Raw genomic sequence first — 15,678 nt, forward strand, 5'->3', positions numbered from 1 at the left:
TATATTCATGAGGCTAGGACAGGTGAGGCTGTGGGACAGGTTAATGCTCCAAGCTACTTAAGAAATGTGGAAGGAAACACCAGAGGTGTTTCTCAAAGGTAATCCCATCCAATTCTTCCACCCAACAGGCATTTTTAAACTGACTTGTCTTTTAAAATTCTGGAGTATCTACAAGCAAAGTGGTACTCTTGGAGTCTTGCACAGGAGAAGATACTCACCCTCTTCCCCTTGTTCCCCACAGCCCCCCTGTGCCCTTTTTTACTCAAGGGGTAAACGAACTTGCAGCACTCACAATTACAAGTTGCTTGGTGGGGTGGATAGACAGGTCCTGGCAATCATAAACAGCAGCTCTCATATAATTCATGGCCAAGTCCCTTTCATGATAACTCATATTTTTTTTTTTTTTTTTAAATAAAAATAATGAAAGAAACATATTTGAGGACGGCACACAACAGCTCTATAGGTATTTGCAACAGCATACAGCATGTGTCTGATGAATACCAGAACAGGTACTGAAACTGAAGGGACCCTTGCACTGCCAATACAGACAGGCAAGCTGCCCTTGCAGCATGCCCGAGCAAAGCTACAGAGAGGGTTTGGACACTTGCTTTCATGTGATCTTGAGGGAAGAGACATGCATAAGGGTATGTATTTTACCTGCACAAACTGAAACGTTACTGTGAGTGTGACTGAGCACTGGAACTGGTTGCCCAGAGAGGTTGCAGAATGTTCATGGTGCAGGTTTTCTCCTTGATAACCTAGACAAAATTCTCCACAGGGAGACTGAAAGGGGCCAAGCTTTAAATGTAAAGGGTCTACCACACTGGTACAATGGAGACATCCACATAAACCTTACGTACTATAGCAGTAAAGGAAAACAAGCTTTCAGATGTGTGCTGAGCAATCTCCTCTTTATTCCAACACTTTCAAATGAACACTGCAGCTCCAGGAATAGGAAAGAGGTGCAAGGACACCCAAAACACACCCATCTCATCATCACTGAAAACAAGAAACACAGCAGCAATGCAAACATGTTCCAGAACAAAGGTAGTAACACTCCCCCACTCCTGATTCCAGACTCTGATACTGGAGAAATATGTCACCAAATATGACCTAAACACAAACAAAAGTTACATCACAATAATAAAACTATCATCTTTCCTCTAAGTCTTCTAACAAGATACTAGAACAAGTGTGCCCAGCATCAGCTTTGTATCCATTTCTTTACTACTACACATTAATTCTACCTACTGTTATGAAAAGGATATCACAGAACAATACTTAAGGCTCTAAGGTCAAGAGACTGAGATGTGAATATATAGTTTCACTGTTTCAAGATTCAAAGTGCTGGGAACATTATTTATAAACATCAGTTAGAAGAACGCTCATTAAAAGGGAGGGAAAAGGACTACTTTACTTAACAAAGAGTTGGCCAAGAAATTTGAAAATCCAAGTCTCCAGTATTCTCTGCAGATGACACATGCTATAAAGCTTTTTATTTAAAAATATTCCAGGTTTAACTAGATGTATGGACATCCATATGTTATTATGGACTGGTCTGAGAACCACTGGCAGAGGACGTTGAGTTCAAATGCTGAAAATGAAGAAAAACAATTAGTGTTGATTGGTCAGACGACACTGCCACACTTCAAGTGACCTTGTTCAGTTACAGGCAGCAAAACCCCTTTCTGTTGTATTGCCTTAGGGCTTTTGGTTTCAGTACCTGTTAGTTCTCGAAACTATACTGTGGGCTTCAGTAATGTGTACATAGAAATTCAATTTTTTAACAGCATTTTATTTTATTAGAAGAGTGGAAGCGTGGACAGAAGGGAACTATTTTTTTAAATAAACTCTAGTTGTCAACATTACTGACAGTTAAGGCTTTGCTTAAAACTTCTGAAGCCATACCTTTGTCACAGTATGAATGTGTAGTTCATGTAGTTCACATTCACTGTACTTACATGTTGCTCATCCAACTCTGCAAGTCTCATTTCTATCAGTTTCATATGAACTAGCTTTTTGTCATCTTCATACAAAGAAATGGTGACCTCTGGTGAAAGAGCCTGAAAACCAGAAGTTGACAAGAGTTTTAACAGGAACAGATTTAAATCTCAAGGTAACCAATAGTAAGAGTTATTTTACTGGCTATACTCACTGCCTAAGTGGAACTGTCAATATACAAAAAATATCGCTGTTTTTAAGTAAAGGAAACTGCTTTTAAAATAAACAGGAATGCTCAGAAACTTTGTTTGGAGGATTAAGAAGAGCACCACATGATTTTCTCTCTTCACCAGCATTCCCTCATGGTAAATTGTTCACAATTTTAAATTACGAGGGTTCACAGTAAAACAGATACTCAGAAATTATAGTCAGAATGCCAGTAAGAGTTTCAGGCTGAGCAAAAACTAGGAGGCGGGGGGGGGTTAAGTTTCTCACAAGCATGGAAGCAGAGAGTTGTTTTCCTTCAACGCACTCCATCATAGCCCACAATGCTTCCACACTCCATTCCGGGGAATAAGGAATTCTTTTCACGTCTTCATCATATGAAGCAGGTTTAAATCCATCCAACAGAGCTCGTACTGCCTGAACAGGGTACTTCAGCAGGTTATAAGGTATGTGGCGCAATCTAAAACAAAAATGGACAATGTTTGCCTGCAACAATCCACCTGTCAAGCTCAACCGTCAGTACAGACATAGGGACAGCTTAATGGTTTATGCAGTACATCTACAGCGTGGAAACTGGGATCAGAGTCCCTGCTCTACAACAACATGCTGGCGTCAGACCAAACAATTCCCCAGGCAGGACTAGGCCCTCTGAAGGACGTCAGCACAGTAACTGTCACAAAGCAGCCCAGTGTCACACACATCCCTCAGCCCGCCAGGCACACTGGCTGCCCGCTGCAATGCCTGGGGAGGAGTCTCCAGGGCCCAACACATTTTTGAGCACAGGAATGCAAGCACAAGTCATCACAACGCAGGCTCCAGATCTGGTGTCTCTGTGAAATGACACAGACCTTTCTGGTCCAAAGTGCTTCATGCCTGGATGCGCTCTAGATACACTACTGGAAATAAGTACCTTAGTTTTATATTGTCATCTCCCATCTTTCTATCCCAGAAGTAAGGTAATGGGGAAGCAGAGCAGGAAGTGCAACCCTGAAATAAAACACGCTCTCTCCCTAATAGTGACCCTAATAGTCCACGAAGGAGGAAATCTGTTCAAATCCCCATTTCGCCTCACCTTCAGCAATGACCTGTAGATTTCCCAGAGAGCTCAAGAGCAAGTCAATGTGATTAAGCAGTATGTATATAAAGTGACAGTGCTTCAAGAGAAAAAAATTCAGACAAGTTTAGGGGTCCCTTAAAGCCTGGGGTGTTTGAGACACTTAGCTGACATCTGTGTGTCAGCACAGGAGCAGTTCAGCACCAGGCAGAACAGGGATTTGAACTTCCATTTTCCACACCAGCAGAGTGGGGTGTATCCCACTCCGATACTCCCCTATCTTATTCCCCAGCTGTTGCATGGGATCAGAGGATTTGTTTGTACATCTGGAAGGCTTAGTCCCTATTTTGTGTAAGCTTCAGGAGTGCAAAAGCAGATTACAAACCTGAGCCTACTTCACCAGGTTAAATAACATGATGATGGAGAAATCTGATATTATAATAATGGGCTTCTAAGGAACAACCTAAGAAAGAGAAGTAGGTGCACAACCCCATACCCAGCAGACAGCAATTACTTAACCAGCCAACCAACTTTCTCTCCAACTGAAATCTAATGCTAAATTATTGTAAATAATATATCTATAGTTTTGTAAAAACAAATAATAATAAATGTAAAAAACACATGCACATGTAATTCTAAGTACATATTTTATAATATAAGTGTATACATGCATACACACACAGACATTTTACATGCATTCTTTTCTTATGTATTTACCTGCTTGTTGGGACAACTGAAAAACTACCGTAGTCAACAAACTGAACCAGGATCTTAACAGGGTCAAATTCTTCAATGGAGAGGACCTTTGCTCTGTACCATAAACCATCCTGGTATTCTACAAGGCAAGGCATTTCTGTAAAAAGAAAAAACAAAAAACAAACCCCTAAATATACTCACAGTGCAGTACAAACTAACTGAACTTGAAAATCCATTTTATTTTGTGACCGAGATTAAGTTTTTTCTTCCTTCCCTGGTTCCTGCTACTATTCTGTTCTATGCACAGAATCCTCTAATCCTCTCTGAAGTCCATTCACAATCGTTAGTATTCAATCTAAGTCAAGTTTCTCAATCTCACATGGCAATGATGAGAATTCACAGAAAACTCCTTGGTAAAGGTAGTGATGCAAACTGTTTAAACTTTTCAACTTTGACTCACTTGCACATTTCAGTAAAGAGACTGATCTGTAAGACAACAGACAATAATCTGGAGGACACAAGGCAGATGCTGCTTAAAATCTCAACCAGAATTTTCTAGATGGTAGGACCAAGAACTAGCAATAACTGGTTTCTTCAGAAAGTCCTAGACCCACACACTTTATGTTATTTTAGGCCCAACAGCTGTGGACAAGAAAATGAAAGCCCTTCTTTTGCCTAAATGGAGAAATCCAGAATTAAAGTGAAGTGATACTCTTTAGGGTTCACATAACTTTGTGATCTTGGTAAACACAAATTTCTGTACATAACTTGTGTCTTTTGAATATTTAATAGCAAGTTTTTCACAGTTACAGCTTCAGAGGTCCCTTCCAACCCCTACCATTCTGTGATATGATTATAGCATAGTGTTACTTCTTACTCTCCAGAAGTTTTATTTAAATATACACAGAAATACAATTATTCCTATTATTCAGAAGTAGTTTCAGGCTTTCTGTATGTCCACATGAAACAATAGGGAAAATAAACACAGGATTATACCTGCTTCAAAGTGTGTTACTAGAGGAAGAGATTCCACACTTTTATTGCACCACTTGAGGGCTTCATCAAGGCTCTCCAAGAATACGTCACAGTTGGCATCTCCCTCTGTGGCAGACTGCTTCACAACGTTCTTGGAAGGATCAAGACAGATATAGACCTACTCAAAGAAAAAGCTCTCATATTACAATTTTTGCAGATGATTTAAAACCTTTAAATTCAATGAGTGATCAAAGATTATTAGATTACTTGTTCCCGTCTTCAAAAGGTTCAGCACATCCTGGCTCCCCTTTCTTCTTTCTTCAATTTATGAATGATTTCATATTTATATATGATTTTTTCCAAAAGCAGAAGAGAGTCATAATTTTATTAACACCACATTCCAATGTTAAAAAGTTAAGAATGAAAGGAAAGGAATGCACATACTAGAGAATATACCCATACAAGATTTCACAGCTTTGTCTTACCTGGATTCCTCCCACCTGCTACTTGGTAAATAATCTCACTTCGTAATATCAAACCAAAGATTAATTTTAAAGTTAATGAAAGAACAACTTTTGAAATGGTCTTTTGTTTGCTATGCAAAGACATTCCCTTCACCTAATTTATAACTGGATCATCAATATAACGCTGTAGGTCAAGGAAATGAAAGTTTAAACAGCAGGCACATGCAAATTAAAATCTACTTAACAGTTTCTTTTAAACAGAGCCATTTCAGAACATGATGATATTTTACTGATAATCCAAGTCCAAACAAATTAATGAGGAGGTTATCAATTTTTCTAAACTCAGCATTATAATTCACTAGCCAGGAAGAAAATTAATTTTAATTTTCAAATCTGTACACAATACAATCAAGCTGCAACTCCCATCATGCAACTGCTACTTAAATCTATGTAAATCCAGAGCAGGATCTACTGTTTAAAATCATACACCATGTTTAAAAGTAAGAGTTCAAGTTATTTGCACAAAATTAACCAAAAAATATTCATTTTAATGTTTCTCCTCTAAGAGAAGAATCAGAATACACAATTTAAGAAAAGCCCTTTTCTGACACCCAAACACTCCATTTTGTATTTAGTAAAAAGAGCCATATACACACACTATACATTTTTTTTTTTTTTTTTTTTTTGAAGATGCATATACTCAAGTGCATTAGTTGGGCGAATTTATATTAGACCACGATGCTGAATCATGAACACTCAGGAGATGTTAAGATTTTGTAACATGATCAGCTTCTTGCTGCTTCCTGTTTTCCTACTGCATCATTCAACATTCAAAATCCACACAGGAATCTTTTATTTGATCAATGAACATTACATTCTGCCTTTTGCCTGGGAGACTACTAGAGGGAAGCTGTGTGGGTTTACACACACACAAAAAAAAAAGATCAATCATCGACCAAAGGCAATAAAATAATGTGAACATTTTTTGTAGCAGACAGAAAATGTTCACATTACTGTACAAGGTTCCAGTAATTTAATTTTTGTAGAATAATAAGACATAAATCGTTATTATTCTCCAAAGTTAAAATCCAATTACCTGTTTTCTTATTATAAAAGGTAAGTACCAGACTGCAGTATTGCAATTCTTAAAATTCATTTTTTTAGGGAAGTGGTCAGTATTTATTGCTCTGCCCCCACCTAAGAGGGTATTTTCAATAAAGAGTTCATCTAGATATTTGCACTGGACAACCAACAATAACTCAGCAGCATTTTGCAACCTAATATTTTATTATATTATCCAAAATTGTTAGCCATGATTTCCTTTCCACCAGCATGACAGGACTGCAACATATATGAGATGTTTACAAAACGCACCTCCTTAGGGGACACCAAATGGGTAACTCTGACAGGAAAAGTATCTCCTGGAATAGGCAGCGGTGGCAATGTGTAGGAACGCGAAACAGGAACATCTCCTTGAAGTAGGTCCTAGACCAAGACAGACTTCAGTCAAGCATCATATTTAGCAACAAAAGGCAGAATAGCTTTGGTGTAATTTCTGGTTCAAAGGAGTTCTCCAATAATGTAAGCAGTGTGTCCTTGAATGAAAAATACTAATGAACATTTTTTTTCCAATACTTTTTCCAAAAGCTTTAGCTAAAAGAGAACAGAACTAGTTAATTAATACTTTTAAAATATAAATAATACATCTTTGAAATGGTCCTAACATACTGATTTGCTAACTTGATTGCCATTAATAAAAAATACACTAAATATGGAATTCTCTTTGGAGAGAAAAATATGTAGAAAGAACTAAAATAAGAGCAGGTAACTGGCACAGATTAACCTGAATGCCACTCTCAATGTTAGTTTGCTGAGGAAGTTATCCCTTAAGAGAAAGGCAAAGGACAATTTAACTCCTTAGTCACCAGAATTATCACTCTTTCAAAAGATAACAGATTTTGCAAAGTACAGATACCTGTTGTCTCACTAGCATAGCATGTTCCAGTGTGTCTTCTTCTAGAACCACATATTTTACAGTTTGAGTTCTAGATGCCATTAACTCATTTGGTTTACAACAAAATAAACATTGGTGCATTAAATTATGCGTTTGTAAGGACATATAGCTCAGCTGGATCACAGGCCGTGAATACAGCTCCTATTCACGCTTGTACTTCAGTGTGATATATAACAAAAGGACAGTTTCTCCAAAACACATTTTATTTTTACACATCTATTTGACAAACAGTTTTCATTATGCCTAGAACAAAAAGAAAAGCGGAAGCAACCAGATATATGTAACCACAAAAATAAAACTGACCCTGCATAGGACACAGTACAAAAACCTATTAGGAAAAACCCACAGAAGAACAGTTTTTCCACTGCAAGTATGTACTTCTAAGATTTAAAAAAAAATAAAAATCTATCTTGACAAATACTAATAAAGACAGGATGTGTAACTGTATCAGACACAAACAAGCTAAATGCCAGATTTCTGCAAAACTATTAGGAACACTGACTACACCTGGCTCTAAAGATTCAAATTAAATTCCAGCTCATTCCCAACTGAGCACTGCATCTAGCTCAGCTGGGTATCTTAGTCAGCTCTTGTGAGTGTCTTTAAAATCACTCCATTCTCGTTTTTACTGTTTACCTTAACAGTCTTTTTCTTGTTGTCAGAGTGGCTTCTGCAAGATGTACCACACTTTGGCAAAGAAAGTCCAGCTGTAAATGCTGCTATTAAAAAGATGTTCTACCAAGATACCTTTAGGAGTTACCTGTTTCTAACAGTTGTCCCTCAACCTTTCTGCCTTTGTGTCTATTCCTTAAAAATGGCTTACATTCCTCATTACATCTGTAAAGCCATAGCAGAAATTATGTATTTTTAATATATAATTTACACATCACATCATACTGTGTATTTAATAGGGCAACACGAGAGTGCTTTTCTGCATGAACAATTTAATCCAAACTAAGTAAACAGTAGGCTGCAGTGCAGTGTCTTATGTTGTACTTCCTTCTCTACCACGTGCAAAGCTATGTTGTGAACAGCCTTCACGAGCCCACCCAGTAGTGTGAGGCATTAAAGACACCTTTAGGGTGATGAAGACAGAAGTGATAGTCTGGCTCGTCTCAGATTCTGTATTTCCCCGAAACAGACAGGATAATCTTAGACTCTACCCTCATACTGACAACAGGAAAGCAGAAAGAGCTTTCTAGCTAGATGTTTGCAGAACGCTTTTCCACTAGTCTTGTTGCAAACATTAGTGACAGAACAGGTCTTCTTGGTGTCAGAGGGACTTATGAATCACACTGTTGGCCTTCAACCCACATGGCTGGCCTTTGATGTTATGTCCAAGTCATTTGAAGCCCAGGTCCTTCACCCAGGCTTGGATCCTGGAATGGATGTGCTTAACGCTTGCTTAACAATTCCTTGCTGAAAGCACTCCAGGCTTTCTGAATGCTTCTTGCTTACAACCTTCTTACACAGCTTTATTTTTGATTTTCCAAATTTCATTTCTGTTTTAAGGATACAATCTCATATCAAGATCCTTATTTAGTTTGCTGAAAGTTGTGTGTCATGTGCTGACTTTATGAAAATGCAACAAGAGACTGATTTATAATTAGGTTTTCCATGGTTACTCAGTTCTAATACACACAGAGATTTTTGTAACTGCATCACTTGTATACAAGCCAAGACTTGTATCAGCAGTGACAGCAGCATATTCTGTATTGTAAAATCATCTTCTGCTTCAGAAACTCATGCTGGAAAGAAAAATACATTGGCAGGCTTAGATAAAATTGAAGAGAAAAATGCAACAAAAAAGCCTTAGTAATTTAAAGAAACCTGATCCTCAGGTTTCAAGGGAAAAAAAATACAGAGAAATTACTTATCTTTTTTTTTTTTGTGTGTTAAAGACAATGAAGTTTGGTGAAAACTTCAATCCTCCTCTAAAGAACACCAGATGAACATGCCAGACACTTGGAATGAAGAACCTAGGTAACTCCCCTAGAAATCAGTCGGTTTATGATGAAATACTTGATTAAATTTACTTTTGAGTATCTCCATCGTTGAATATATTTCTGGGATTAACTAAACCCTTCAAGTGATAAAAATATTACCCTAATTGTATCCTTTAAAGCTTTAGAGGAACAGAAAAAATAATTGGATTTTAAACATAAATACAAAAATCTCTTTTCAGTAAGGAGTCCAAGAGCAAACTCTTGTCAATTCACTATTCTGTACCATCTTACCAACACATCATATCTACACTTGTTATGCTACAGAGCTGGGTACTTACTCTTACTGCTGTTTACAGCACAAAACTGTACAGAAATATAAAAAGAAACAACAAATCAAAGGTCACAACAAGCAACTGAGCAATCTTTTAATGTCAGAGTAACAACAGCAAAAGACACACACACACACACACACACACACACACACACAAAAATCTCACCAACTCTGGTATGTCCTGACAGTCCTCAGCAACGCAGTACTTCCGGTAAGCCATGAAGGCAGAAAGCGACATTCCACCAAAATAAAGGTCGATGGACAACTTGCCCCATGGGTTATCCGGTAACTCCTACTTACACAAGACAAAATAAGATTGTAACAGTAATAGTGTGACTGAAGTTTTAGAAACAGCGACCAGGAAATTCAAACCCGTCACTCCCGTATGTGCTGCACCCATTCAGCAAAGATACAAACCCAGTAAGGATGGCCACTAACATCAGTTACGACTCAAAGAGGAATTGTCCTACCTCTGGAATGGCAGCACTGACGATTCAGTCCAACACCAAAACATTATCTCATGTTTGCTCACCCTTTCACGATTTATCATTAGAAATGGAACTGTCTGAAATTGCAGGCTTTCAGGCAATACAGATTATGTGTTGCCCTACAGTGTTTATATATACATTTAAGCATGTCCATACTTAATTATGCCAAATATTAATAACTTAAAATTGAATTTAGAATAATTTATGCTGTTTGTAGGTAGGTTGCTTCTCAGAATACCAACACAGAGTACAAACAGGAACAAAAAATATTAATACCTCTAAAGGACACATTTAAGGCCTGAAAACTATAATAAAGGTAAAGTGATAGAAGAAATTACTTTAGCTTTGGATTTTGTTTTGTCTAAGAAATACATTTACTGCTACACTCCTTCACCTATTATTCATAATTCAAGTTAAAAAGAAAAAAAGAGAACATAAATTAAGCCTAATTTCACATCTATGAATAAATTAAGCTACCTGAACATGTATTTCAACCTCTTCATTTGTAAGTAGTTCTTGAAGGCAATCTACTGCATCCTGCTGCCAAAAATTTCCAATCTGTTTGGTGAAAAGCAAGAAACTCCCACACATTAACATGCTGACAAGTAATTTTTTAACACAGTAATATGAAAATACGTGCCTATCATTGAAAAACTCATTTGAAAACATGCATTAGTATGATTTGTCTGCAACAGTTTAAACATTATCTGCTATTTGGTATATTAAAACTCACTGTGTCCCAAAGCCGAGCAGCAATTTTCAGATCTTGAAGTGGCTTAGAAGGAGATTCTGCTTGCCAAGTCTAACCTTTACTGTACACATAATAACGTATGTGTGCACAGTTACCCGAAGCATGACCCAAAGATACAGAATTACACTTGAAGATAACTTCAGACAACAGAAAACACAGAATACTTCATATACGTCTTTTATTCCCCGAAATACCTGTTTGCTTCCCAAACCACAGGCTTATCATAGAACCACAGAAAGGTATGGGGTTGGAAGGGACCTTAAAGCTCATCCAGTTCCAACCCCCCTGCCATCAGCAGGGACACCTTCCACTAGACCAGGTTGCTCAAAGCCTCATCCAGCCTGGCCTTGAGCACTTCCAGGGAGGTGGCATCCACAACTTCCTTGGGCAACCTGTTCCAGTGTCTGACCACCCTCGTAAGAAAAAATTTCTTCCTCATATCTCACCTAAACCTCCCCTCTTCCAGTTTTAACCCATTGCCCCTTGTTCTGTCATTAACTGCCCTTATGAAAAGTCCTTCCCCAGCTTTCCTGTAGGCCCTTTCAGGTACTGGAAGGTCACTATAAGATCTCCCCAGAGCCTTCTGTACAGTCCCAACTCTCTCAGCCTGCCCTCACAGGAGAGGTGCTCCAGCCCTCGGATCATCATTATAAGCCTGCCTTTCTTAATCTACCAGTTGAACTGCTTCCAGCATTTTCTTTAAAAATAAGTTTAAAACTAAGGTAGTAATTTCACCAACTCACGTTTACTAGATGCACCATTCAAATTTGAGTAAGACAATGATATGTGAAGAAGGCCATTTTCTGGCCATTCTGCATTAAGAAATCCAGGCCTTACTTCTTGTTGCTGCTATTGAAAAACAATCTACCACTTCAGAGTATCATCCTGCCCACTACTGCAGTATTCTGTCTCACAAAGATTTAATTCCAATGACAGCTGCTTTTGAAGCATGGTCACTTCGTAAAGCAATCTGGAATCACAATCACAGAATCACAGGGCTTGGAAGGGACCTCTGGAGATCATCTAGTCCAGCCTCTCTGCCAAAGCAGGGCTGCCTTCCTGAAACAATCCTCATATTCTCTGAATCCTCATAGCCAAGAAAAAAGTACCAGCAACTAGTCTCAACCTTTGTACGACTGAACAGTGTACTGATTGGAGTAACTACCTACTAAAACATCTTCAAATTTACCATTACTCACTGGTACTGTCTTGTAGAGTTGACATGGTATGCATAATGGAGGAACACTAGTATACAATGTAGTTGGATACAGATGACACTGAGGAATCCTCTCGGTGCAACCATGGTCTATGTAGTGTACCTATATGAAAACAAAAGCTTTCCTGAAATAATTCCTGTTTTTTAAGTCAAGTGAAATTGTTCATTTTCAGCATTCACTTTTCTGAAGGAAAAAAAGGAACAGGTTGCTGTTAAGTAGGCGATGTGACAAAGTGGAAATGAAGAAAAGGATTAAAAAAAATTGTTCTGGTAGATCAGAAATTCAGTTTCTAAACTTGTCTTGCAAAAGATCCTACCTTTTGTGTAATGATCTACAACAGTTTAAAACTGAGAGAAATAAAAAAAATTTGTGAACTATGACAGTGTCAGACTTGCAAATCTACATTCAAAAAGCATAAGCAGACTCAAAGAGTTTAGGTAAGATTAGCTACTAATTAGAAAAAGTAGCTCTATACCTGTGCAGCAGAATGAATTCAAAACAGACAGCCACTACTTTTTTTGGTGGGGACAGGGTGGAAGGACACTAAACCTAAGTATTTTCAAAGCATTCCACATATGGTCACAACAACAAAAGAAAAAAAATCTAAAAGGGATTATTTACAGGTGATCAAGAGTAGCTTTTTACTTAAAAATACTTATCATCACCAGGAAGACTATGGGAAAAATTCTGACAACTGAAATAGGCATGCAGAATTTATGTTTAAAGTAAAAGTAAAAATCAGGACAGTTATTGCACTTTTAAGTAGAATGAGCATCTGGATAGTCAGGTCAGCTGAATGCAAAAAGGTGTCATCATAAATTTATTTTAGAGGGTTAGAGTATTTGGCCCCCCCTCATTTTATTTTTTTTTTTTTTTTAACATACATGCATACATGGTCTCACACACACACACGACATATAATCAAACTTACCTGGAGAGCACTACTACCGAGTTCCACAACTTTACCTCGATACCACAAGGTATCTGATCCTCTTACAACACAAGCTTCTCCATTTTTCCAGCAGTAGGGTTGCATAAGCCCAAGGCCTTTGAAGTTACTCTGCATTTCAGTCATCAATTTGTTTAGTGCAGTTTCTGGAAGGAGGAATAAAAAAACCCAACCAATCAAACAAAAGAGTCTATAACATATTAGTGCATATTATTTCAATCACTAAAACCCAGCAGATTCAGATGAAAACATGTATTAACATAATATACATGTGCTGCTCCAAAAATCATTTTTCAACATCTAGCATATGCAAACAAGTTACTACTTAAACAAAAAAGTAAACTGCATTTCCAACTGTGAAGCCATTAGTAATTCTGTATTCTACTCTGTATTCAAAGTAGAAGAATCTATAAATTTTGCAACTGACACCTTAGCAGCAGCAATACAAGAGCCTCCCCATGAACAAGGCAACAGATTCCCTGAGAGAGTGGTAGGGCACCATGAAACAACACAGAACAGGTGTCCAGAAGACCCTCTTCTGCTCTGGGTACAGTCTACAGCAGGAACTGCAAGAAGAATACAGTCCTGGGCAAGTGGGGTTACGGTACTCTGAATTTTAAAGCTTGATGTTATAATTTAATACTTAAATGTATTTGTAGAGTTAAAAAAGAAGTTCTCATATAGAAACGTTTCTCTAAAGCAAAATATACTATCACGGTACTGAAGACTGACCCTTGATCTGTCAGATGAAAATGTATCTCTTTCAAATAGCACAAATAGAAAATATTAAGAGATACAGAATCTATCACAGTACAAAAAAAGGGCCCAATGAAACTGGATACTGAGCTTACACTGAAGGAAAGAAATCCACTAGTACTTTGAGAACCTGATTAACTTCAAAGAATCTTTAGGACTGTATCTTCATTATTAGTAGTAAAATGTATCACAATCTCAACATTATAAAATAAAGTACTTGCTGCTTTACCCAACACTGCTTAGAGAAGAGAAGTAAGTAACCTGCCCACTCCAGTGCTGGGGGCTTTTGGTGTCTAGGGAGGGCAGAAGGTCAGGAGCACCCACTGCGATGGGTTTGTGGGCAGGATGCCATCTGCTCTGCTAGGGATTTGGGTTCCTCTGCTGGGACACTGCGGGACCTCTCCCAGCACTGCAGAGCATGGGGTGCCGGGGTAGGTACCCCTCGCCCCATGCGCTAATGGCCCCATCACCTCCCAACAGCACTCCTCCCCAGTAGGAATCTTCCATAACTGTGTTCTGATACAGAACAGAGCACGTATATTTTGATATACCAAAGCAATATGGATTCAGACACAGAAACGTATTTTCCTCTATGTAATCTTACCAAATGATTTTGGTATTATATAAATAGTTCCATCATGTCCAACGCAACTTACGACAGCTTGAAAAATTTTTGCTTCAGGTATAATGGGGGATTTATACATTTCATCCATTCCTGAATGAAGCGGTGCCATGTATGTTTTGCATGACTGTCGTTCACTCTCTGCAGCAGTGATGTACTCCTCTGGAGCAGTGCTGTTTTTCACACATGCAGTTTCTGAATTACAACCATCCAGCTGTGCATTCTCTTGCTCTAAATGTACTCTAGGATGTTCCTTGGAGACTGTGCAAGCCACATCAGCTTTATCAGTTCTAGCAAATTCAATCAAATCATATCAACATATTAACTGACAAAGAACTTGAAAAGTGAAAAAAAATTAAAAAACCCCCAAACACCAGACTTACAAAGATGGCAAATGCTCGTTAAAATACTGTCAAACATCTCATCTACCAGCTTAGAGAACTGAAATGTGCAATGGATACAACTAATAATGTTATAAGCAGGTGAGCTCACTAAAGATGGAGTTTTGTTGCTACGTACGCTGTAGAGGACAATCCAAATTTTTGTTTTACTCATTAGCTTATCACGATGCAACTATGAGACTCTGAAAGAATATAAAAGAAAAGTATCCAAACCTTCTGTTTCTAAAAGCCAAACCCTTTTTAATAAGATGTTCTGAAATATCAATCAATTGTCCTGCTTCATCTTTACAACAAATTTTCACAGGCAGTGCACCAGCCACATCACTTTCCTGGAAAAAATGGGAGAGCCAGACAACACATTACAATACACATTTCCTTTAAGCTACGGGGATGTTTTTCATTTTACTGGTACTGACTGCACATCTGATATTGCTGAACAACTGATGCCCACATCAGAAGACACAAAGTTTATTTAATCCATGTCACAGTTCCCATCATTTTACCAACTGTTCTAAATATGACGTTAAAAAAAAAAGTAACAGAATAAAACCTTGCTTCTTCCCTCAACTGTTTTATTAGAATTAGAACTGCCAAACAGTTGTTTTCCTCCAGCAGAAGCTTTAAACCCACTCATAAATAACTTTGCTAATTGGTGCTTCTATTCCCAGACACACTGTAAAGCCTCACTGGCTGCCGACAGACACTAAACAAATCAAACCCTAACAATAATTCTTTTTTTTTTAACCAGTGGAAGAAATCAATTGCTAATGATGTTTGTACAGCACCAGATTCATTCTTTCCGTTTCTGAGGCTTGACCCGGTGCTATTCAACATCTTTGTCAGTGACA

At 38.0% G+C, this 15,678-nt stretch overlaps 1 protein-coding gene across 1 annotated transcript; it reads right to left on the reverse strand.

Annotated features, from left to right (window-relative positions):
* Nucleotides 1–1,546: 1,546 nt before the first annotated feature.
* On the reverse strand, nucleotides 1,547–15,159 carry LOC104519354 (RING finger protein 17; the record flags this gene model as incomplete). The annotated part of the gene is made up of 12 exons (XM_010177492.1): nucleotides 1,547–1,594; nucleotides 1,962–2,063; nucleotides 2,437–2,626; nucleotides 3,938–4,073; nucleotides 4,913–5,069; nucleotides 6,730–6,840; nucleotides 9,813–9,938; nucleotides 10,612–10,692; nucleotides 12,085–12,204; nucleotides 13,034–13,197; nucleotides 14,412–14,719; nucleotides 15,044–15,159. Coding segments are annotated over 12 exons (1,659 nt in total), but the record flags the coding sequence as incomplete, so codon positions are not given.
* Nucleotides 15,160–15,678: the final 519 nt, after the last annotated feature.

The sequence above is a fragment of the Antrostomus carolinensis genome, unplaced genomic scaffold (assembly GCF_000700745.2).
Source record: "Antrostomus carolinensis isolate BGI_N321 unplaced genomic scaffold, ASM70074v2 scaffold29981, whole genome shotgun sequence".
Lineage (NCBI taxonomy): Eukaryota > Metazoa > Chordata > Aves > Caprimulgiformes > Caprimulgidae > Antrostomus > Antrostomus carolinensis.